At 47.6% G+C, this 22,455-nt stretch overlaps 1 protein-coding gene across 2 annotated transcripts in view; it reads left to right on the top strand.

The window, feature by feature from the left end:
• LOC114773596 (tyrosine-protein phosphatase non-receptor type 22-like) overlaps nucleotides 1-22,285 on the top strand; it is a 34,874-nt gene extending 12,589 nt beyond the window's left edge. For both annotated transcript variants that reach the window (XM_028965882.1, XM_028965881.1), the window contains exons 13-25: nucleotides 134-390; nucleotides 2,554-2,679; nucleotides 10,449-10,517; nucleotides 16,854-16,990; nucleotides 18,274-18,301; nucleotides 18,697-18,765; nucleotides 19,821-19,892; nucleotides 19,987-20,087; nucleotides 20,218-20,245; nucleotides 21,327-21,424; nucleotides 21,644-21,674; nucleotides 21,940-22,002; nucleotides 22,096-22,285. In XM_028965882.1, the coding sequence (XP_028821715.1) occupies nucleotides 134-390; nucleotides 2,554-2,679; nucleotides 10,449-10,517; nucleotides 16,854-16,990; nucleotides 18,274-18,301; nucleotides 18,697-18,765; nucleotides 19,821-19,892; nucleotides 19,987-20,087; nucleotides 20,218-20,245; nucleotides 21,327-21,424; nucleotides 21,644-21,674; nucleotides 21,940-22,002; nucleotides 22,096-22,157 (1,141 nt within the window). In that variant the 3' untranslated portion in view covers nucleotides 22,158-22,285. The remainder of the gene's footprint in view (nucleotides 1-133; nucleotides 391-2,553; nucleotides 2,680-10,448; nucleotides 10,518-16,853; nucleotides 16,991-18,273; nucleotides 18,302-18,696; nucleotides 18,766-19,820; nucleotides 19,893-19,986; nucleotides 20,088-20,217; nucleotides 20,246-21,326; nucleotides 21,425-21,643; nucleotides 21,675-21,939; nucleotides 22,003-22,095) is intronic.
• The last annotated feature ends 170 nt before the right edge of the window (nucleotides 22,286-22,455 follow it).

Genomic DNA, 22,455 nt, shown 5'->3' with positions numbered 1-22,455 from the left:
ATTGTCAGTAGTGTTCATGTTGTGGTTGATGGATGTATAATGACCTGAGATTACAAGAAAAGGGGCTCATGAAATGTGTTCTAAAGTGCATGGCATTTACTAATCTCAGAATCCCATATCTGTTAATTTCCAGGATCCACCATGTCCCAAAACCACTACATCCCACTGAACCAGTACCTCACTGGTCCCTGCTGGAGGGACCTCCACTCCTGCACCCTGACCTGGCTGCCTCTAGCCCTCTGTGTGATATGGTACAGGATCCATATTTTGGCCAAATGTCACCCAAGACAACTGAACTAGATGAGATGGATTCAAGCAACACCTGGCAGTTCCTGTCACAGCACAACCTCAACAATTCCCCAGTGAAAATGTCGACTGACACGGAAACAGGTTCACACATTCAACACATTTCTTTTCAGAGACGCATTGGGATAAACATTTATTCCATATTTTAAGCACCTTATGAATTTTGGTTTGGAACAAACCTTTGGAAAGTATTTACAGTGCATCACTTTTTCCATATTTTTTATGTTACAGCCTTATTCCAAAATGGATTAAATTTATATTTTATCTCTTCTATACACAACATCCCATGATATAAATTTGAAAAATGTTTACTGTAAAAAAAAAAAAAAAAAACTGAAAAGGCACATCAGCTTTTGCTGTGAAGCTCAAATTTGAGCTCAGGTGCCTCCTGGCTCCCCTGATCATCCTTGAGATGTTTCTGTAGCTTCTTTGGAGTCCACCTGTGGAAAAATTAGTTGATTGGACATGAACTGGAAAGGCACACAATAACGTGTAAAGTGAAGTGATTGTCACTTGTGATACACAGCAGCACAGCACACGATGCACACAGTGAAATTTGTCCTCTGCATTTAACTCATCACCCTGAGTGAGCAGTGGGCAGCCATGACATGCGCACAGGGAGTAGTGTGTGGGGACGGTGCTTTGCTCAGTGGCACCTCAGTGGCACCTGATTCTTCCTAGAGCTGGCCGGCCAGTGGGAGAAGGGCGTTAGTCAGGGAGGTAACCAAAAACCCAGTTGTCACTCTGTCAGAGCTCAAGAGGTCCTCTGTGGGGACAACCATCTCTGCAGCAACTCCCCAATCAGGCCAGTGGCCAGACAGAAGTTGTTTCTTAGTAAAAGGCATCTGAAGGAGAAACAAAATTCTCTGGTCTGATGAGACAAAGACTGAACACTTTGGTGTGAAGGCCAGGCATAACATTTGGAGGAAACCAGACACGACTCATCAAGGTCACAACCATCCCTACAGCGAAGCATGGTGGTGGCAGCATCATGCTGTGGGGATGGTTCTCAGCTGCAGGAACTGGGAGACTAGTCAGGATAGAGGAATAGGTGACTGCAGACATCCAGGATGAAAACCTGCTGCAGAGGGCTCTTGAACTCAGACTGGGGTGATGGTTCATCTTTCAGCAGGACTAGGAAAAAAACACACAGCAAAGATATTGTAATATTAAACAAATGTGTGTGGCCACTAGATCAGATTCCCTGCAGGTGGGTCCACTGGCTGAATAAAAAGATCACTCCTTTACTCATTTTTCCAGTCCTCTTTAAGAACTTGTGGGGACTCACACACAACAGTAACAGATTCTCCCGCTCAACTCCCTCGCACACCTCTTCTCTTGTCCCTCTTCCTGACTTAGTCACATTGGTTCTGCTCCACAACCATTACTCCCAAATGGAGCACATTCCATCCACCAATTCTTACGGTTACAATATCAAAGATGTGGAGAGATCTCTGGAGATCTTAAAATGTCTGTGCTCTAACGCTTCCCATCCAACCTGATGGAGCTTGACAGGTGCTGCCAAACTGGCCAAGGATTGATGTGCCAAGCTTGTCATATTCAAAAAGACTTCAGCCCATAATTGCTACCAAAGGTATTGAGCAAAGGCTGTACATACTTATGTACAAGTGTTCTCAGTTCTTTTATTTTTAACGAATTTGCCAAAACCTTAAGCAAAGTTTTTCACATTGTCATTATTGGGTGTTGGGTGTAGAATGCTGAAGAAAAAAATGCATTTAATCCCTTTTGGAATAAGGCTGTAACATAACATAATGTGGAAAAAGTGATGCATTCTGAATAAATTTTGACATTTACAGCATTTATCATATGCCCTAATCCAGAGCGATTTACAATCAGTACTTTTGGGGACAGTCCCCCTGAAGCAATATAGGGTTAAATGTTTTGCTCAGTAAGTGGGGTTTGAACCTGGGTCTTCTGGCGAGTGTGTTACCCACTAGGCTACTGCCACCTGGAACTCTTTCCAGATGTACTGTATGTACAGTGGGTACGGAAAGTATTCAGACCCCCTTAGATTTTTCACTCTTTGTTATATTGCTGCCATTTCCTAAATCATTTATGTAATTTTTTTCCTCATTAATGAACACACAACACCCCATATCGACAGAAAAACAGACATTTTTACACATTTATTAAGAAAGAAAAACTGAAATATCACATTTGAACTGTATGTATGGTGTGCTAGTTATATAGTAAGTAAATGCTGTTGTTGTTCATCCTGACTTCCAGATGTCGATTGTCCTTCTGTTGGTCATTCTGGAGATCAGCCCCCACCTCTCCCAGAGCGAACCCCAGAGTCCTTCATTCTAGCTTCTGACACCTCCCTGCCACAAGTGCTTCAGCCACTCCTCCCAGGTCAGATGACAGGGTTAGCAACATACATCACTCTGCATTACCATCTACCCGTGTGAGCAGATACACTCCTTCCTAACTCTGTATTAACTCCACACACACAAATTCACAGAATACCGTTACGTAATCTGTTACTGTTATGCAATATGAAAAGCGCTCATGATGTCACAAAAACATACGATCAAGCAGAAATCTTTTCAACCTTCACAGAGAATGTTACTAGGCTGCCCAGCAATGCTGAGGCACAATCAGGTTAGTGATGTATATATTCACAAACTTAGGGTATCTGCAGTGTTCTCACATTAGTATTTCATGTCAACTACAATAATAAAATATAATGACCAATTTATTTGTGATCAGTTCAATACTAACAAAACACTGATTTTTCACATTTCCATTATTTGAGCGTTTTCCACTGGCATATACAGGGAGTGCAGAATTATTAGGCAGGTTGTATTTTTGAGGAATAATTTTATTATTGAACAACAACCATGTTCTCAATGAACCCAAAAAACTCATTAATATCAAAGCTGAATGTTTTTGGAAGTAGTTTTTAGTTTGTTTTTATTTTTAGCTATTTTAGGGGGATATCTGTGTGTGCAGGTGACTATTACTGTGCATAATTATTAGGCAATTTAACAAAAAACAAATATATACCCATTTCAATTATTTATTTTTACCAGTGAAACCAATATAACATCTCCACATTCACAAATATACATTTCTGACATTCAAAAACAAAACAAAAACAAATCAGCGACCAATATAGCCACCTTTCTTTGCAAGGACACTGAAAAGCCTGCCATCCATGGATTCTGTCAGTGTTTTGATCTGTTCACCATCAACATTGCGTGCAGCAGCAACCACAGCCTCCCAGACACTGTTCAGAGAGGTGTACTGTTTTCCCTCCTTGTTAATCTCACATTTGATGATGGACCACAGGTTCTCTTTCAAACATTCGCTCGGTATCTCACTATGGGAAACGCCCTCAGCGTGACCGATCGCGGAAGCACCAATGACACCACGTCCGTCGCAGACGGACCAATGGCAGCTGCACCCCGGGAGCCCCGCCTCCCTATATCAGGTGCCGCCGCCCACCGGAACGGCCTTCTCGCACTCTTCCCCGTGAAGATCTGCGGTCTTTCCTCAGTGCCCGGATTGTGGCTGCCCCCTGCTTACAGTTCACAGGCGAACCGTCAAGGACCTCGCCGCAGAACGCAGGTCTGCGGTCACCCTCCACGTGGTACCGAGAGGTCTTCCTTTGTCTTAGTTTCTGTGGAGGAACAGTGGGCTCACCCCCCGCTGCCCTCCGAATACCGCCTAACGCGTCAAGGCGAGGGGTAGGAAAGCAGAAATAAAGCGAAAGGACTCAATTCGACGCTAACGCGTTGTGGCGAGTGTCCCCGGCCATTTGGAGCTCTCACCAGGTTCTAATGGCCAGCCCCTCTCCCGCCGGGTCCTCCGGGACAAAGGGCGTCGTGTCCCGCTATTGCCCCGCTGCCTGTGGTTTCAGTATCTCAGGCAAGGACCCGCACCCCATGTGCATCACGTGCATGGGGGTGAAGCACGCTCGGGCGTCGCTTGCGGACCCGGATGGCTGCGCTCACTGCAAAGCCATGTCGGTGAAAACTCTGGAGAGGAGGCTACGTATCGCCGCGTCCACACGCACCGACACGTGTCTGCTGCCTAAAACCGCGGCGGAGGGCGCCTCAAAACCCCCTCCACCCCGCGCCTCCACGAGTTGGGCGGACATAATGGACGTCGAGTCCCCTATGCTGCCCCCGCTGTTCGACGAGCACGTGTTTGCGGACAGGGAGGAGGCGGACGTCGAGGAGGAGGATGACGATCAGCTCCTCCGAGACGAGCCAGAGGAGGACGACGAGGATGCCATTCTCCCGGATGCGCAGCCCTCTAGACCTCCCAGCGCTCAGGGCAGCGAGCCCTCCACGGGGGACTTCGGTTTGGTCGAGGTGTGTAAAAGAGCCGCGGCCAAGCTGGGCATTGCATGGCCAGCCCCCCGTGGTGACCTCGGGGTTGAGAGGGACTTTTTCGACGGGAAAAGACTCCCTTCTCGTCCGCCCGCATTCAGCCAAGCGCTTCCCGCGGTGCCTGCGTGTGTGACCGAGGTCAGACGGTCCTGGGATAAACCCTTTTCTAACCGCGTTCCCGTCAAGGGCTACTCGGTTTTGGATATTGGCGACATGGAGGAGCTGGGGCTCTCCAGCCCCCCCACGGTCGAGGCTTCGGTGGCTCATCACCTCCACCCGACCAGGAGGGCTTCATTTTCGTCAACAGGACCGTCGCTCCCAGGTAAAATGGATCGCTTTACCGCGTCCATTTATCAGAAGATTTTTAAATCTTCCGCGCTTTCCGCCAGGGCGCTTAACGTGACCTCGCTCCTGACGGCGTACCAAGCTGAACTGCTCGAGGAACTGGGAAAGCAGCTGGACTCTGGCAACCCCGATCCAGCGACCTGGGTGGAGATCTGCATGATCTCAGACCTGAATCTGCGCACTTCACGCGGCGCGATTCAGAGTTGTGGCCGTACAATGGGTCTCGCCGTCGCGGGTGAGCGCTCGTTGTGGTTAAACTTATCCAGTCTCACCGACCGGGAGAAGGTCGAATTTCTCGACGCGCCGGTGGACTGTAAGAACCTTTTCGGCCCAACAGTCGAGGCAATGCGGCAGAGGTGCGATCTCCAGAAGAAAGAAGGAGAAGCCTTCGACTTCTGTCTGCCTCGCAAGCCGGCGCCGCGCGCCCCTCCCCCGCCCCCCCGCCCGGGACCCCCGCCTCAACACCGGGGTTTCCGATCTGACTTCAGGTCACCTGGCCCGCGGGCCACGGGGAGGGCAGCTGAACCCCGAGCTCAACACCGGGCTACCAGCTCCAGACAGGGGACAAAGCCGTCATACGCGGCGGTTGCTGCACAGCACCGCCCGGCTCCTCCCCCCAGCGGTAAGAAGCGCCGGCAGACCTAGGGATTCGTTTCCCTCACACCAGGGGCGTCGCCAGCACCACGTGGTCTCTGGCCTCCCCCCTCCCTTGACCGACGTCACGCTCGCCCCTCCCCCAGCAAAACGGGCGACGGTGTGCACGTCGGCAGTACGTTCTGTTCAATGTTCAGCGGCCACTTTTGTTCCCCCGCTTCATTGCAGGACCAAAGCACCAGTTCACATCGTGCTTCCACTTACGCCCTCCCCTCAGCTCGTTCGGTCGAGCTTGAGAGTGGAGCGGGTAAGGCGGGTTTGTCCCTGTTCATTTTCCCCTTGCCGTTCTCAGGGTTCATTAAAAATGGCGCTGCCGCATCCACGCCTAGGGCTGAGGGCGCAGCCGCACAAACAAAAACGAAACTTAAGCGGAGAGTGTCATGCCTCTGCGCCTCCACCAGATGGTGCTCACGCGCCGCTGGTGGGGCAGATGAACCCCCTTGCGCGCCGTTTCGACAGCTGGCGCGCATGCGCAGTTCACCCCTGGGTCCTGGCGACGGTAGGGAAAGGTTACAGGCTGCAGTTTGCGGCACGTCCCCCCGCGTTCACCGGGGTGGTTTCGTCGCTGGCAACTGGGGATGCCGCTCAGGTTTTGGAGGCAGAAATAACCTCCCTACTGAGCAAACGGGCAATAAGGCCCGTCCCCATGGAGGAAATGCAGCGGGGTTTTTATTCTCGCTATTTCCTGGTTCCAAAGCGGGACGGAGGGCTCCGCCCTATTCTGGACCTGCGTGTTCTCAACAAACACCTCAGGCGGTTCAGATTCAGAATGCTCACTCACAAGGGCCTGTTTCGCTCGGTTCGTCCCGGCGACTGGTTCACTACAGTGGACCTGCAGGACGCGTATTTTCACATCGGAATCTATCCTGCCCACAGGCGGTATCTCCGGTTCTGTTTCCACGGTGTGGCTTACGAGTTTCTCACGGTTCCGTTCGGCCTGAGCCTCGCGCCCCGTGTGTTCAGCAAATGTATAGAAGCAGCTCTGACCCCGCTCAGATCCTCGGGCGTCAGGGTTCTGGCTTATCTGGACGATTATCTGCTCTGCGCCCGATCGCGCGAGCAGGCAGTGCACGAAACGGAAGCGCTGGTGACCCACCTCACCAGCCTGGGTTTCAGTATAAACTACGCCAAGAGCGCACTGGTTCCGTCCCAGACCGTAGAATATCTGGGCCTCCAGATAAATTCTGTGTCTTTTCGCGCTTCACTGTCCGAGAGACGCGTACTGTCGTTAAAACAGTGCGTTGGTCTGTTCAGCAGCGGCAGAGTGGTCCAGTTCAGGACCTGCCTGCGCCTGCTGGGGCTCATGGCTTCTACTGTGGCAGTGGTCCCGCTGGGACTGTTGAACATGAGGGAATTTCAGCGCTGGGTGTCAGCGCTGCGTCTCTGTCCCCGTCGGCACCTCGGCCGTTCTGTCACGGTCTCGGAGGACTGCCTCACGGCTCTCCGCTGGTGGCAGAGGGCGGGCAATTATTTGTCCGGCGCGCCACTGGGTGTCGTGTCCGTAAGGAAGACGGTGACCACGGACGCCTCCCTCACGGGCTGGGGCGCCGTGTTCGAAGGCAGGACGGTCAACGGGCTCTGGCCGTCACGGCTTCGGGACGCCCATATAAACTACCTGGAGCTGTTGGCAGTTTTTCACGCTGTGGTGCATTTTCTCCCCCACCTGCGGGGCTGTCATGTTCTTATCAGGACGGACAATACAACCGCGGTGGCATATGTCAACCGGCAGGGCGGGACGCGCTCACGCCGTCTGCACGGTCTGGCGCGGAGATTAATTCTTTGGAGTTACGCGCACCTTGCGTCACTGCGTGCGACGCATGTGCCGGGTTTGGTGAATTCGGGGGCGGACCTCCTCTCCAGGGGGAACCCCCTGTACGGCGAGTGGAGGCTCCACCCTCAGGTGGTTACTCAGATCTGGGAGAGGTTCGGCAGGGCTGCCGTAGATCTCTTCGCCTCGCGCGGAGACGCGCAGTGTCCCCTGTTCTTCTCTCTGAAAGACAGCGACGCGCCGTTGGGGGTGGACGCGCTGGCGCACCCGTGGCCGGACGCGCTGATGTACGCATTCCCACCCCTGAGCCTGATTTGCCCCACACTCTCGCGAGTGAGAGAGGGCGGTCTGACTCTCCTGCTGGTGGCCCCCCGCTGGCCTGGGAGGCCGTGGCTGGCGGAGATATTTCAGCTTCTGTGGGACGAGCCCTGGCAGCTCCCGCCGTGCAGGGACCTTCTGTCACAAGCGCGCGGGGAGATTTTCCACCCCTCTCCAGGTCTGCTGAATTTGTGGGTCTGGCCCGTGAGAGGCTGAATTTGGACGCGGCTGGTCTCCCTGCCAGGGTGATCACCACCATCCAGAGTGCCAGGGCTCCATCCACGCGCGCACTGTATGACAGCAAGTGGCGCGTTTTTGAACAGTGGTGCGAACAGAGGCGGGTTGTGCCCTTTGTGTGTTCGGTTACTGTGGTGTTATGTTTCCTGCAGGACATGTTGGACAAGGGCAGGGCATTTTCCACTGTTAAAGTGTATCTAGCTGCTATAGCAGCATGCCACGTGGGGTTTGACAACACGTCTGTTGGTCAGCATCCTCTCGTGCGCCGTTTTATGAAAGGTGCCCGCCGGCTCCGGCCGGCTAGTCAGCTTTTCGTCCCTTCATGGGACTTGCCCCTGGTCCTGCAGATGTTCTCAGAACCTCCTTTTGAGCCTCTGGAACAAGTGAGTGTGAAACTCCTGACCCTCAAGACAGCTTTGCTTCTCGCGCTGTCCTCAGCGAAGCGGGTGAGTGAGATTCATGCGTTCTCTGTTCATCCTTCTTGTATGAACTTCGGCCTGGGCGATGCTAGAGTTGTGCTGTTACCTAACCCTGCATTTGTTCCCAAGGTTGTTAACTCTGCTTATAATTGTAGCGCCGTGGAGCTGAGCGCTTTTCACCCCCCTCCATTTACTTCAGAAGAAGATCGGAGGCTGCATTGTTTGTGTCCGGTACGTGCTTTGCGGGTTTACACGGACAGAACCAGGGCTTTCAGGAGGAGTGACCAGCTGTTTGTGTCCTGGGCTCCTCCATACAGAGGTAAGCCGATTTCATCTCAGCGGTTATCGCGCTGGCTGGTGGAGGCTATCGGCATGGCCTACCATGCACGGGGTCTCCCACCCCCGCAGGGGCTTAGGGCTCATTCCACTAGAGCCACGGCTACCTCTTGGGCTTTATTCAGGGGTGTTTCTGTACGTGATATTTGTGCTGCTGCTAGCTGGGCTACGCCACACACATTTATTAGGTTTTACCGACTCGACGTCACAGCCCCGCCGCTTGCGCACGCTGTGCTTAGTGTCGGTGCCGCTGATTAGTGTTGTTTCGGCTCCGTGTGCGTCCGGACGGAGGTACTTCGGAAAGCATGCAATACGGGAGTTGGCCATATCTTTCCCATAGTGAGATACCGAGCGAATGTTTGAAAGAGAACGTGAGGTTACTTGACGTAACCCCGGTTCTCTGATAACATGAGTGAGGTATCTCACTGCTTTCCCCTCCTTGCATTTTGGCACGGGGAAGAGCATGCTAGAGAAGGCCGTTCCGGTGGGCGGCGGCACCTGATATAGGGAGGCGGGGCTCCCGGGGTGCAGCTGCCATTGGTCCGTCTGCGACGGACGTGGTGTCATTGGTGCTTCCGCGATCGGTCACGCTGAGGGCGTTTCCCATAGTGAGATACCTCACTCATGTTATCAGAGAACCGGGGTTACGTCAAGTAACCTCACGTTCTCAATGGGGTTCAGATCAGGTGAACAAGGAGGCCATGTCATTAGTTTTTCTTCTTTTATTCACTTTCTTGCCAGCCACGCTGTGGAGTACTTGGACGCGTGTGATGGAGCATTGTCCTGTATGAAAATCATGTTTTTCTTGAAGGATGCAGACTTCTTCCTGTACCACTGCTTGAAGAAGGTGTCTTCCAGAAACTGGCAGTAGGACTGGGCAAAGGCCCCACAAGCTCATCTTTGATGATACCAGCCCAAACCAGTACTCCACCTCCACCTTGCTGGCGTCTGAGTCGGACTGGAGCTATCTGCCCTTTACCAATCCAGCCACGGGCCCATCCATCTGGCCCATCAAGACTCACTCTCATTTCATCAGTCCATAAAACCTTAGAAAAATCAGTCTTGAGATATTTCTTGGCCCGGTCTTGACGTTTCAGCTTGTGTGTCTTGTTCAGTGGTGGTCGTCTTTCAGCCTTTCTTACCTTGGCCATGTCTCTGAGTATTGCACACCTTGTGCTTTTGGGCACTCCAGTGATGTTGCAGCTCTGAAATATGGCAAAACTGGTGGCAAGTGGCATCTTGGCAGCTGCACGCTTGACTTTTCTCAGTTCATGGGCAGTTATTTTGTGCCTTGGTTTTTCCACACGCTTCTTGCGACCCTGTTGACTATTTTGAATGAAACGCTTGATTGTTCGATGATCACGCTTCAGAAGCTTTGCAATTTTAAGAGTGCTGCATCCCTCTGCAAGATATCTCACTATTTTTGACTTTTCTGAGCCTGTCAAGTCCTTCTTTTGACCCATTTTGCCAAAGGAAAGGAAGTTGCCTAATAATTATGCACACCTGATATAGGGTGTTGATGTCATTAGACCACACCCCTTTTCATTACAGAGATGCACATCACCTAATATGCTTAATTGGTAGTAGGCTTTCGAGCCTATACAGCTTGGAGTAAGACAACATGCATGAAGAGGATGATGTGGACAAAATATTCTGCACTCCCTGTAAATAGTGTGAGTTATGTTCATATAATGATCTCCCCTACAGGTGATCCTCCCTCTCCTGCACTCTCACTTCCTGAGCGCACTCCAGAGTCCTTTGAAATGGCTGATGAAGGTAAGGCGGCAGATTCATACTGATATTATAACATCATACACCAATGAGCCACAACATTGCAGCCTATTCATGGAAAAGTCCTCCTTTTGTGCTAAAACATGGCATGGATTCCACTAGACATCTGATGGTAAGCTGTGGAAACTGCCATCAAGCAAACAGTACCAGATCCTGTAGGTTGCAAGGAGATCCCTCCATGGTGTAGGGATATAGTGCACCAAATGGTCTGATTCTGCATTAAAAGAACTATATATTATATATTATCAAAACCCCCAGACGTACAGGCCTGTCTCTGTGGTCCATTAAATTACTCTCAGGAGCCACGACTCTTCCTCCTCTTCCAGAGGAGTGAAACTGCCCACACCTGTCCCTCTAACCAAACAAAGGATAAACACAACCCATCATAATTCAATGATGGCAGGGCCAGGAGACCAGACTATATGGACATGCACACAGGACCCTAAAAGGGATCTTCACAATGCATAGGCAGATAGCGAATGGCTTGAATGAAATCCAAACACACATGATCACTCGAACACTCGGGTGGTAGTAGCCTAGTGGGTAAAACACTCGCCTATGAACCAGAAGACCCAGGTTCAAACCCCACTTACTACCATTGTGTCCCTGAGCAAGACACTTAACCCTAAATTGCTCCAGGGGGACTGTCCCTGTAACTACTGATTGTAAGTCGCTCTGGATAAGGGCGTCTGATAAATACTGTAAATGTAAATGTAATGATCAGCTAATCTCTTACTGTGTGCTTAGTTTATTCATTTCACTGTAAAATTGCTGGCCCTAACTTATTTGGAGCCCTAGGTCGCCCCCTTGATTCGCAATACATTCCTCTGCTAGTGTAGATAAAATCACAAGAAACGGAATTTTGTTAAAATATGGGTGGTTTGATTTGTTCCATAGTCCAAGCACAGCAGTGTTTCAGCTGCACTGCAGCTGAATCTGTACAGGAGTAGTTTCCATGTTGACTGCAAATGGCTTGGGAAGCAGTTTGAAATGGGATCTGTAGTTTGTGTGTGATCAGCAGCATAATAATTCATCTATATCAAGTGATCTTGCGGGATGTGGTCACGGGATTTGACACCCTCAAAACAGCATATCCCATAATGCAATGCTTAAGTTGCCAGTGGTTCAGGGCAGCTGCTCTGCGCACTAACCAGCAACCCTAACCGTGTCCAGTCCAGTCCATTGTCCAAGTGTCATGGAGATGGGCTGTAGGAACGGGGGTGTTTCATTAATAATTTTATTAGCAGAATAAGCTTTATTGCCAGGTGGTTTAGTGACAGAACTCTAAAGTGCAACAGAATGACAGTGACAAGACAAGACACAGGAAATAAAAATATTTAAATACAGAGATACAAAAATAGCGTGGACTATATATATATATATATATATATATACACACACACACACACACACACACACACACACACACACATATATATATTCCACGCCACAGGTATGGTGATATGTGCAAATATGAAATGTAAATAAGTGTGTGTTGTGTTGAGTAAATCATTTATTTTAGTGTTCTACCACGTGTATTGTTACGCGTTCCTGACATGGCCTGCCTGGGGGAAGAAACTGTTTCTTGTGTCTGGTTTTTTGGTGCTAAATGCTCTGTAGCATTGATCAGATGGCAGCAGATTACAGAGGGAGTGTGCGGGGTGAGAGGGGTCCAGAGTGATTTTCTTAGCCCTTTTGCTCACACTGGATAAGTACAGATAGTTGGAGAGTGCGGAGGGATGTTCCAGTGATTCTCTCAGATTCTCTCTTCTGCTTAGACTCGCAGAAGAAAAGATTTGTTACATGGAACAAACAGTAAATGATAAAAAATCATTTAGCCTATTTGGAGAAAAAGATGGTTATAATGTGAGACTATATCAGTCATCCTGGGATAACAAAATATGAATGAGACTACTTGTTCTGAACAGGCCTTGACAACATTTTCGGTAGAGCCGAATCACAGGAAGAATTCCAGGAGGCCTTTTCATTTGTGCTTGTGTTGCATTTTGTTGCATGTGTTGCAACTGGAATATGTTCAAACAGGCTGCCACTTATAACACCACCACTGACCTCCAGGAGTACACAGAGACTGTTAGAGCCTACATCAACAAATGCACTGAGGATGTAACAGTCACCAAAACCATCACTGTCCGTGCCAACCAAAAGCCATGGATGACAGGGGAGGTCTACAGGCTGCTGAAAGCTCGGAACGCTGCCTTCAGAGTTGGAGACAAGGCGAGCCTGAAGACAGCTAGGGCCAACCTTTCCCGTGGCATCAGAGAGGCTAAGCGACAGTACTCCAGAGGAATATCTCGTCGCTTCAATGACAGCAGAGACACACGGAGCCTGTGGCGGGGCATACAAACCATCACGGATTACAAGGCCCCTCCACAGACCTGTGATAGCACCATCTCCCTGCTGAACGAGCTGAACACCTTTTTCGCTCGCTTTGAAGGGAAAAACAGCACCACAGCACAGAAGACCACACCCCCTCCTGGTGACCAGGTAATGACTCTGTCCCCGGACAGTGTGAGGAGATCCCTCAGCAGGATCAACGCTCGCAAAGCTCCGGGCCCTGACAACATTACTGGTCGTGTACTGAAGGACTGATGATGCCATCTCCACTGCACTCCACTCAGCACTCACACATCTGGACAAAAAAGACTCATATGTTCGAATGCTGTTCATAGACTTCAGTTCAGCATTTAACACAATAATCCCACAACAGCTCACACAAAAACTGATCCAGCTGGGGCTCAACACCTCACTGTGTAACTGGCGGTTGGACCACAAGCAGTACGGGTTGGCAGTAGCACATCCAGCACCATCGTCCTTAACACGGGGGCTCCTCAGGGATGTGTGCTGAGCCCCCTTCTCTTCACTCTGCTGACCCACGACTGCACTCCGTCACACTGCTCCAACCTCTTCATCAAGTTTGCTGATGACACGACTGTGGTGGGACTCATTAATAACAGGGATGAGTCTAACTACAGAAGCGAGGTGAGCCGCCTGGCCACGTGGTGCGGAGACAACAATCTCTCCCTGAATGTGGAGAAGACGAAAGAGATTGTTGTTGACTTCAGGAGAGGAAACACTCAGCATGCTCCTCTGACCATCAACGGTGCATCTGTGGAGAGAGTGAGCAGCACCAAGTTCCTGGGTGTGCACATTACTGAGGATCTCTCCTGGACAAAAAACACCACTGCACTGGCCAAGAAAGCACAGCAGCGTCTCTACTTCTTCCTCCGCAAGAGCACCAGCCCCCATCATGTACACATTCTACCGAGGAACCATCGAGAGCATCCTGTCTAGCTGTATCACTGTGTGGTTTGGAGCCTGCAATGCGTCCTGCCAAAAAACTCTCCAACACATAGTCAGAGCAGCTGAGAGAATCATCGGTGTCCCTCTCCCCTCCCTCCAAGACATCTACAGCACACGCCTCACCAAGAAAGCCCTCGGCATAGCAGCTGATCCCACCCACCCAATGCAAACCTTCTTCAGCCTGCTGCCATCAGGGAGGAGACTGCGGAGTCTCCAGGCCAGGACCAGCAGACTGAAGGACAGTTTCACCCATCAGGCGGTCAGGAAACTCAACTCCCTCCCGGCTCTGCCCCCACTCCCCTCACTCCCCTCTTCTGCCGCACAAACTTTCTGAAACCTAACACACACAAACTGACCATGCACCAGTAACTCTGTGCAGCTCTGGTCTGCCAACTACATCACTTGTCACTTCGTCACTTTAAACTTACCTCTGTTGCACTACATGGGTTTGCACTCTCCACCATGTGCCCTTATCTGTATATGGTGTTTTTAAAATTGTATATTGTGTTTTTTTTTTTATTGTATTTATACCTTTGTATTCAATGTTAATGTTTTGTATTTAATGTTACTTGTATGGGTCTGAGAGTAACGTAATTTCAATTCTCTGCATGTCCTGTACATGTGGCAGAATTGAAATAAAGCTGACTTTGACTTTGATTTTACCCAGATATAATACTGCTATTATGAGACATAGAGACAGCTGCGCATGCACTTCAATTGCATGTGGGGTAGGGATGCAGGGGACCTCAGATTCCCTCCACTACGTATTCATGGAAGACGCGCTTGAAGCGTTTGTAGAACACGCTGTAGAAATGTCTGTGTAGTAAACATTCTAAGCAGGAGAAATGCCATGTGTGAGTGTGTGTCTCATGCTGAGTCTCATGAGACCTGCTTCAAGGCTTTATAACATAAAGAACAGCACTGCTTACACTCCAACAAACATGGCAGAAACACTTCCTTTCTTTTGAAATAACTCTGGAACTTCCAGTACCAAATCTGGCCAGTAGATACTGCTAGAGTACCTTCTAGTACACTGACAAGCGACACAAGGCAACAAGGAAAAAAAGAAGACAAATTATACTAACAGTTCGGGCTGAGAAATTATGTAATGCAATTCCGTTTAACCCAGTCAAAATTGTACAAGTACTTAGTATAGACAAGTGAACCCCATTTCAAGAATACACTACATCTGTTCCAGTGAGCAGGTTTCTCCCCGCATCATCTTCACCTTCTGAAATATAAAAAATCCTGAAAATGGAAGCAAGATGGCGCCAGTGTCGGCCTGCGGTCTGTTCTGTTGTTTTGTGTGAGGGACGTATATGCCATCTATCTCTTACCATCGTCAAACACATCTTGGACATTCGAAATTCCTGTGTGGCGTTGCCAATGCCACAAGATGGTACAGGTCCTTTTCCAGAAGACGGAAAGCAGGGCGGAGTGCTTATCCGAATGAATGTCTGCCTTCGGTGATGGTCGTGGCAGTTCAGCAGTGTCACCAGTAAACCTCCGGGGCCGCTGGCTTTGTCTAATTGATTGGCGATTGAGGAGCCGGTGATTTCTGTGGAACACCTTCGCTATACCCTCCCACGGCACACAGATGGGGTGTCTGCCGTTTCCTTTTACAACCACTGAGGCGCGTTGCATCCCCAGCGAAGCCCGATCTAATTCTCCACACAGCTCTGCTAAACATCAGATCTCTAGCCAACGAAATGTTCCTTCTGAAAGACTCCCACAACCTGGAGTTCATGCTTCTGACCTCTGATCTCCAAACTGTTCATTCTTTAGAAAAGGTGGCGGCCTGGCCTCTGTCCCATGTCACACTAACACCAGCTTCGAAATGCAGCTACTGGAGCTCAATTCGTCCTGTCCTTTTGTAATTGTGTATCACACTTTTATCAAACCAAACTGCTGGACAGCCGACGCCATCTCACATCTCCTCCACACAGCACTCACCCACCTGGACACTCGGAAGGGAAATGATGTTAAAATGCTCTTCATTGACTACAGTTCAGCATTTCACACAATAATCCCTTCCACACTCACCACCAAGCTGGAGCACCTGGGACTCAGATCATCTCTCTGTCAGTGGATCTCCAACTTCCTAACCGGGAGACCACAGGCAGTAAGGATGGGTGGACATGTCTCAGCCTCCATCATTCTCAGCACTGGAGCCCCCCAGGGCTGTGTTCTGAGCCCCCTGCTGTACTCCCTGTACACCCATGACTGTACAGCCACTACTAACTCCACCACCATCATCAAGTTTGCTGACGACACCGTCGTGGTGGGCCTGATCTCTGACAACGATGAGACGGCCTACCTGGAGGAGGTTGGAAATCTGGTGAACTGGTGCCAGAGGAACAATCTCCACCTGAACGTCAGCAAGACAAAGGAGTTAATAGTGGACTTCAGTACAAAGCAGGAGAGGACCTACCAGAACCCTGTCATCAACAGGAGCCCAGTGGAGAGAGTGGACAGCTGCATCTCTACCTCCTCAGACGCCTGAGAGACTTCAGACTGCCCTCCAAGGTGCTCAGGAACTTCTACTCCTGCACCATAGAGAGCATCCTGATGGGAAACCTCTCAACCTGGTTTGGGAATAGCACGATGCAGGACAGGCGAGCCCTACAGAGGGTGGTTCCATCAGCTAAACGCATCATCTGTACCAAGCTCCCTGACATTCAATCCATCTACAGAAAGCGGTGTCCCTGAGCAAGACACCTAACCCTGAGTGTCTCCAGGGGGGGACTGTCCCTGTAGCTACTGATTGTAAGTCACTCTGGATAAGGACGTCTGGTAAATGCTGTAAATGTAATCTTGAAAGAATCCTGAGATTCTCTAATCTAAACAATCACTCAGATCCCTACACATGCCCATAAACTTGAAGGACAAAATGTTTACTTTAATAATGTTATGGCTGATTGGTGTATGTAGTGATATAGTTTATGAGAGATATATAACAGTTTTTTCATGTGAGGCATGATTCACCCTCTTTTGCTGCAGCCCTGTCTTCTGAATGGATGAAGATGGAAAGTCAGACAATAACACACAGAAGATCAAAAGTGGGAATTTCTGCAGAATGGTCAGGAGTCACACATACCCTTCAACATGAGACGACCAGCACAAAATGCAGAAGCAAGGTCAGAGGGATTGTTTTATTTCTTGCTTCCCATTTGGATCTATAGACTATGTATTTGAACAAGTATATCGTTCTAACCTTATTAAAAATATTGCCGTATGATAACTAGTGATATCAGCATTACATCAGCATTGCCACTGATTTAGGCTCAATTCACTGTGTTCATGATAAAGCATGACTAGCTGCACTCTGAAGGTTACTATATGGAATGCTATGAGGAAGGAGACACGGCAAGGACTCAGCAGAAGACTACTGAGCATTTATTAATAAACAATAACAGAAGTCAACACTGAACGTGAAATGAGAAGGTATTGTCGGATGTTGATTCTGGAAACTCTGATTTGACTGCTGCCTTCAACATGGGATTTTGCTGTCATGTTTAGAGCACTGTGTAGGCATTAGAGGATCAGCCCTTGCTTGGTTTCGATCATACCAAGAGTTAACAAGAGTTTTGTACGTGACTCCACCTCAACTACTGCTCCCCTCACATATGGAGTTCCCATATGTGGTTGGACACTTGGGTTGAATGTGTCAGAGATCAGCTCTCCAGACCTTGCGGGACTTTGGTATGGGAGTGGAGGAGACTCAAGCCCCACCTGATGCTCGTTACACCGGGGCTGATCCCTAACCGTGCCCTCACCAGAAACTGGTCTTATTGCCAGCGATGCAGACCAAGATCTGACATTATTCATATAGGGACTGAACAGCACTTATCAGAGTGCCTGGTACCCTGTATTCCAGTGAGGTGCTACTGTGCAACGGTCTGAGAAATATTGGGCGCTGCAGCATATTAGCCTACAGATTATTTTTCCACGTGAGAAATACAATGTGTGGTGGGAGGGAATGACAAAAGATTATGTGACACTTGAGAGCCCAGAGCTTGTGTTTCAGCCTTCACCACTCAGACCCTCACCATACAGCTGGCTGAAAATAGATTTAATCAGAAATACAGTAAATGTAAAGATCTGTCTTATCACTTCATTATGTAGTGAATTCACATTTATTCAGAGTCAGGGAATAGAGCTGTGCTGGATCATCACTATTCGCTCTGGATCGGGGACAGGAAGCATTTGGTAGAAAGGACATGCTGTAGGGGGAATAGTGATGAATCTGGGAACATGGACTGGCAGAAGCATTTTCAGAGACTGGGCCATGTGTCTGGGAGCAGGACAACCAGGGATTCCTTTTTGGCATATGTGTCTGTGTACTGTGTTTGGATTCTGCTACATAAAACATGACAGTAAAATACAATAATTATCTGTTTTTTATCTTTATTTTTTCCAGACCATGAAAGTTCGGATGTCTCTCCCTGGTAAGTCCAAGATCATGATCTCCAGATTTGACCATGAATGTAAATGTAAATGCCTGTTGATACTGAACATATGTTGACCATTATTGAAGCATAATAGCCATTTGTGATGGGAACAGTTGCATGATTACTTTAGCTGGTAGAATTTTTAACAAAAAATGTGCTGAGATGGGATTCGACTGCAATGAAATGGCAATGGGTAGTGAATGAGATTTGAGAAGAGAAGGACGGAGACAAGATCCCATTATCTTTGTTGCCAAATTGGTCTGCCAAGTCTGAGTAGGCCTTGTTTATGTTAAGTATATGTGACAGTTGAAATATGGAGGTTTTGCTTGTGTTTTGGCTAATCTTTGAACGATTTTACACTGAAGCGATCAGGAATCTTTGTCTCTTCATAGTTCCAACTCCAGCACCATCAAACTGTGCAGCTGTGGACTCTATCACCCAGACATGCAGCAAAACTGATGGTGCGGATACACATACAGATACCCACAATACACAATACCCTACATATAATCATAATCCAAAACTAGAAATGGGAGTTTTCTGAACAAAGTTCAATTTTGGCTTGAAAAGCAATTAAAGGTTAAAAGAGGATGGATAAGAGGAAGGATAAAGAGGAAAATTGTTAAATTAGTTAATTACATGAAATTGGTTGAAAATTTCAATTATTTGGGCTTTTATATGCATATTAGCATATTAATGCTAACATACTAGCATATAATGCTAACGAGGCAGGTCCACAATGTGTCACGTTAAATTTGGTGATGTTTGGGACATGTTAAAATATTAGCATGTTAGTATGCTAATGCATGCAAAGGTGCACTGTAAAATGCATAGAATGAATGGGATGATGAAAGGATGAAAAAGAGGAGTGGAGCATAGGGGCATGAGGGGAGGTAAAATGTGGTTGAACAGGTAAAATATGTGGTCGTGGAAGGCTGAAAGTATGTTGCTTGGTAAAATGCATGGGAGGGAATGGGAGAAGGAGATGGAGATTAAAGAAAGAGTGATAGAGGAGTAAAAGTTAAAAGAGTGAAACAAAAAAATTAAGTTGGCCTTAGATGAATGTGTGTACTAAGTTTCATATCAATACGTTATATTGTGAGGAACCAGGGATGGGTTGAATTTAAATCAATAAAAAAAGCAAAAAAGAAGCAATGAAATTATCTACTTCATCTAAGATTATCTAAGAGGTGTTCAGGTGAGGTATTTCATGAAAACAAAATGAATGGCATATATTGAGTTAAAGTTGTCTCTGATAAAAATTGTCTCATATAAATGGGTGTGGCATGCGGATGGAGTCATCCATCCAAAAAAGCACAAGCACACCCCGTAGTTATAGGCGGATAATTGTGTGAATTTTTGAGGATTGTGCGATGAAAGCTGATCCATACAGAATAACATCCAGAGAAGAAGAAGATTTTTGGCTTTTTCCAAGAAACTGAAGCTTTCCAAGCCAAAATAGCGAACATGCAAACAGAGCCGGTGATACAGATACCTAATAACTCTTATTCTCCAGAATCCTGTCAGAGCTCAGCTCCTCCTCTTCCTGAACGAACCCCTGAGTCTTTCATCTTAGTCACTGATGAAGGTACCAAACGCAGACATTTGGATGGATCCACTGCAAAAACAAAGTAGGATTACAACTGGGGCACTTTTGTAACCGTTTGTCCCCTGTGTTTCAGCTAAGAGTGGGCAGCCTTGGCACAGGGTTGGCATCTCATCTGAGTGGGCAGGGCATACACAACCAAGAACAGAGCTTGATCTTGTGATGAACAGAAGCAAAGTAATTTCAAGCAAACACAACTAGTGCATAACACTACAGGATCACACCAAAATAAAGAAATGAAATGTACATGCTGACGCTGTACATGCAGATGCTGATCTTGTTGTGTGTGGTATCTATCTCTCTACAGAGTGCCCGAATCAAGACCTCAAAACAAGGCAAGTTTATCTATATAAACCACTTGCCCCCTCATAAACTCGGAAAACTCCGCTCAGCTCAGCACACTCTTCATCATGCAAACAAATTCATAATGCAATTTTATTAACGTGGCTCTAGTTCATTATGCAAGTCCAGGGTCGTGGTGGCCTAGTGGGTCAGAAAGCAGACCCATAAACAGAAGGTTGCTGGTTCAAGTCCCGAAACGCTGAGGAGCCACTGAGCAAAGTACCGTCCCCACACACTGCTCCCCGGGTGCCTGTCATGGTGCCCACTGCTCACCAAGGGTTAAAAAGCACAGAACACATTTTGTTGTGTCACCGTGTGTTGTGCTGCAGTGTTTCACAATGACAATCACTTCACTCAAGTGGGCACAACAGTTTCTTGTATTCCAGGTCTATTTGATACTGTCCGGACCGGGGTTTCATGTTGGTCCTGTGCTAGTATGTTTCCTGATTGTTTCACCCGCGTCTGCCTGTATATAGCTGCCCTGTTCGTGTTTGTTCGCTGTTGGGTTGTTGTTTGGTGATGTTTCCCCTGTCCTCTGTTCCATGTAATAAACCCCAGTCTCGTGACGTCATGCGAATGAGTCCTCCTTCCTCACGTCCAGCCATTGTGACAGATACGTTTTTATGTTGATTTCAAATGTGAAGTACTTTTATTTTACAAAAGGAAGAATGGGTAATATTGTGAAATAGTTTTTTGCATGAAATGCACATGTTTGTGAAGTGAAAGTGTCAAGTCAGTGCAAACACTGCACATGTGCAAACAACCAAATGTGTCCTCTGCTTTTTGTGCAGCCATAACCTTCTGATTATGGGGCCTCTTCATTACCACTGGCCCATTTTTTTCAACCCCTTCAACACATAACCAACGATGCAGAATATAAAATTAGAAATCATGAGATGCACACTAAATGGTTTCAGGTATAAATTCTGGATTAGTGAATATATATAGTCTTGGGTCAGGCTGTTATATATCTGTCGCATTTATGCCAAATGATCCTATTTTGTTATGTTTGTTGATGGCTGTAGGCCATATGTTTTTTATGTAATAAAAAAGGAAAGTTCTGTTGTGATTTAGTGGGGAGCCGCGAGCAAGAGGAGAGTAAAGCAGTAGAGAATGCTGGCACACAACAGGATGTCCTGGACAAAAGCAGGATGGGCATGTCTCGTGCAAAGGTATACATGATGCGTAGCGTACAATGCACTCGCCAGATGAGTTGCAGGTTTAAATCACCCTTACCAAGACACTTTTGCTCCATGAGAACTGTCCTTGGAACTACTGGTTGTAAGTAGACTCTCTGAATAAGGGTGTCAAAAATGTAAATATGTAAATATTATTAGAATTCTTAAACTAGTCGGACATAATACACTATTCTATAATTCTCTCTTTTGCAGAGCCTGAAGCACCTTTTGACAAGAAGAAAGTGTAAGCGTCCCTTTGCATATGTAATTCATTTAGTTTACAGAATATTGTATTTGATCACTATTGAATATTTATTCCAAAATACTAAGACAAAAACTGCAGGGCACATTAGGACCGTTACTTATCATATTCAGACTAAAAATGTATATAGCAGATCAGATAAACAGCAAGTAAGTGTTGGCTACATTGAAATATTTAACAGTTACCAGTTATTAATGTTTTTTCCTGCTTATCAGTATAATTAACTTTTTTTTTTTTTTTTTTACAGTAAAGTCGACCCCACCCCCAGCCCCACTACTCTCACCATATGGGTCCACTGGCTTCAATTTCAGTGAGTTTTATTGGCCACCACTTCAGCTGTGTTAACGTACTATATTTCATGTGGTAGTCCTCTCTAGCTCTGTTGTTCCTCTCTCCTCTGTAGATTTTGGGACTCGACTGGGGAGACCCAAGGGCCCAAGGAATAAGCCAGAGGCATGGGTTTAAAGAATGACTTTTTCCAGCATTTCTCCTGGTGTAAGCTGCAGTCTGTACTCTGCAGGGCCTGTCCAAGCCCATTGAGACTGATTGTGATTTTGCGGCGATATAAGAAATAAATGTTTTGTTTTACTCCATGTTGCTAAAGAATATTGTGCATAAGCATTCATGTGCCTAGTGGCTACAATTTCCAGATTCCATTTCTCTGGGTAAACCTGCCAGTTAGATCAAAAGTCGTGGCCCAGATTCTCATGTACATGTATACAGATATATCTGAAAACTACTTAGCTCATTTTTAGATCTTATT

Source organism: Denticeps clupeoides, unplaced genomic scaffold (genome assembly GCF_900700375.1).
Source record: "Denticeps clupeoides unplaced genomic scaffold, fDenClu1.1, whole genome shotgun sequence".
Classification (NCBI taxonomy): Eukaryota; Metazoa; Chordata; class Actinopteri; order Clupeiformes; family Denticipitidae; genus Denticeps; species Denticeps clupeoides.
This window is presented reverse-complemented; position numbering and strand designations above follow the sequence as displayed.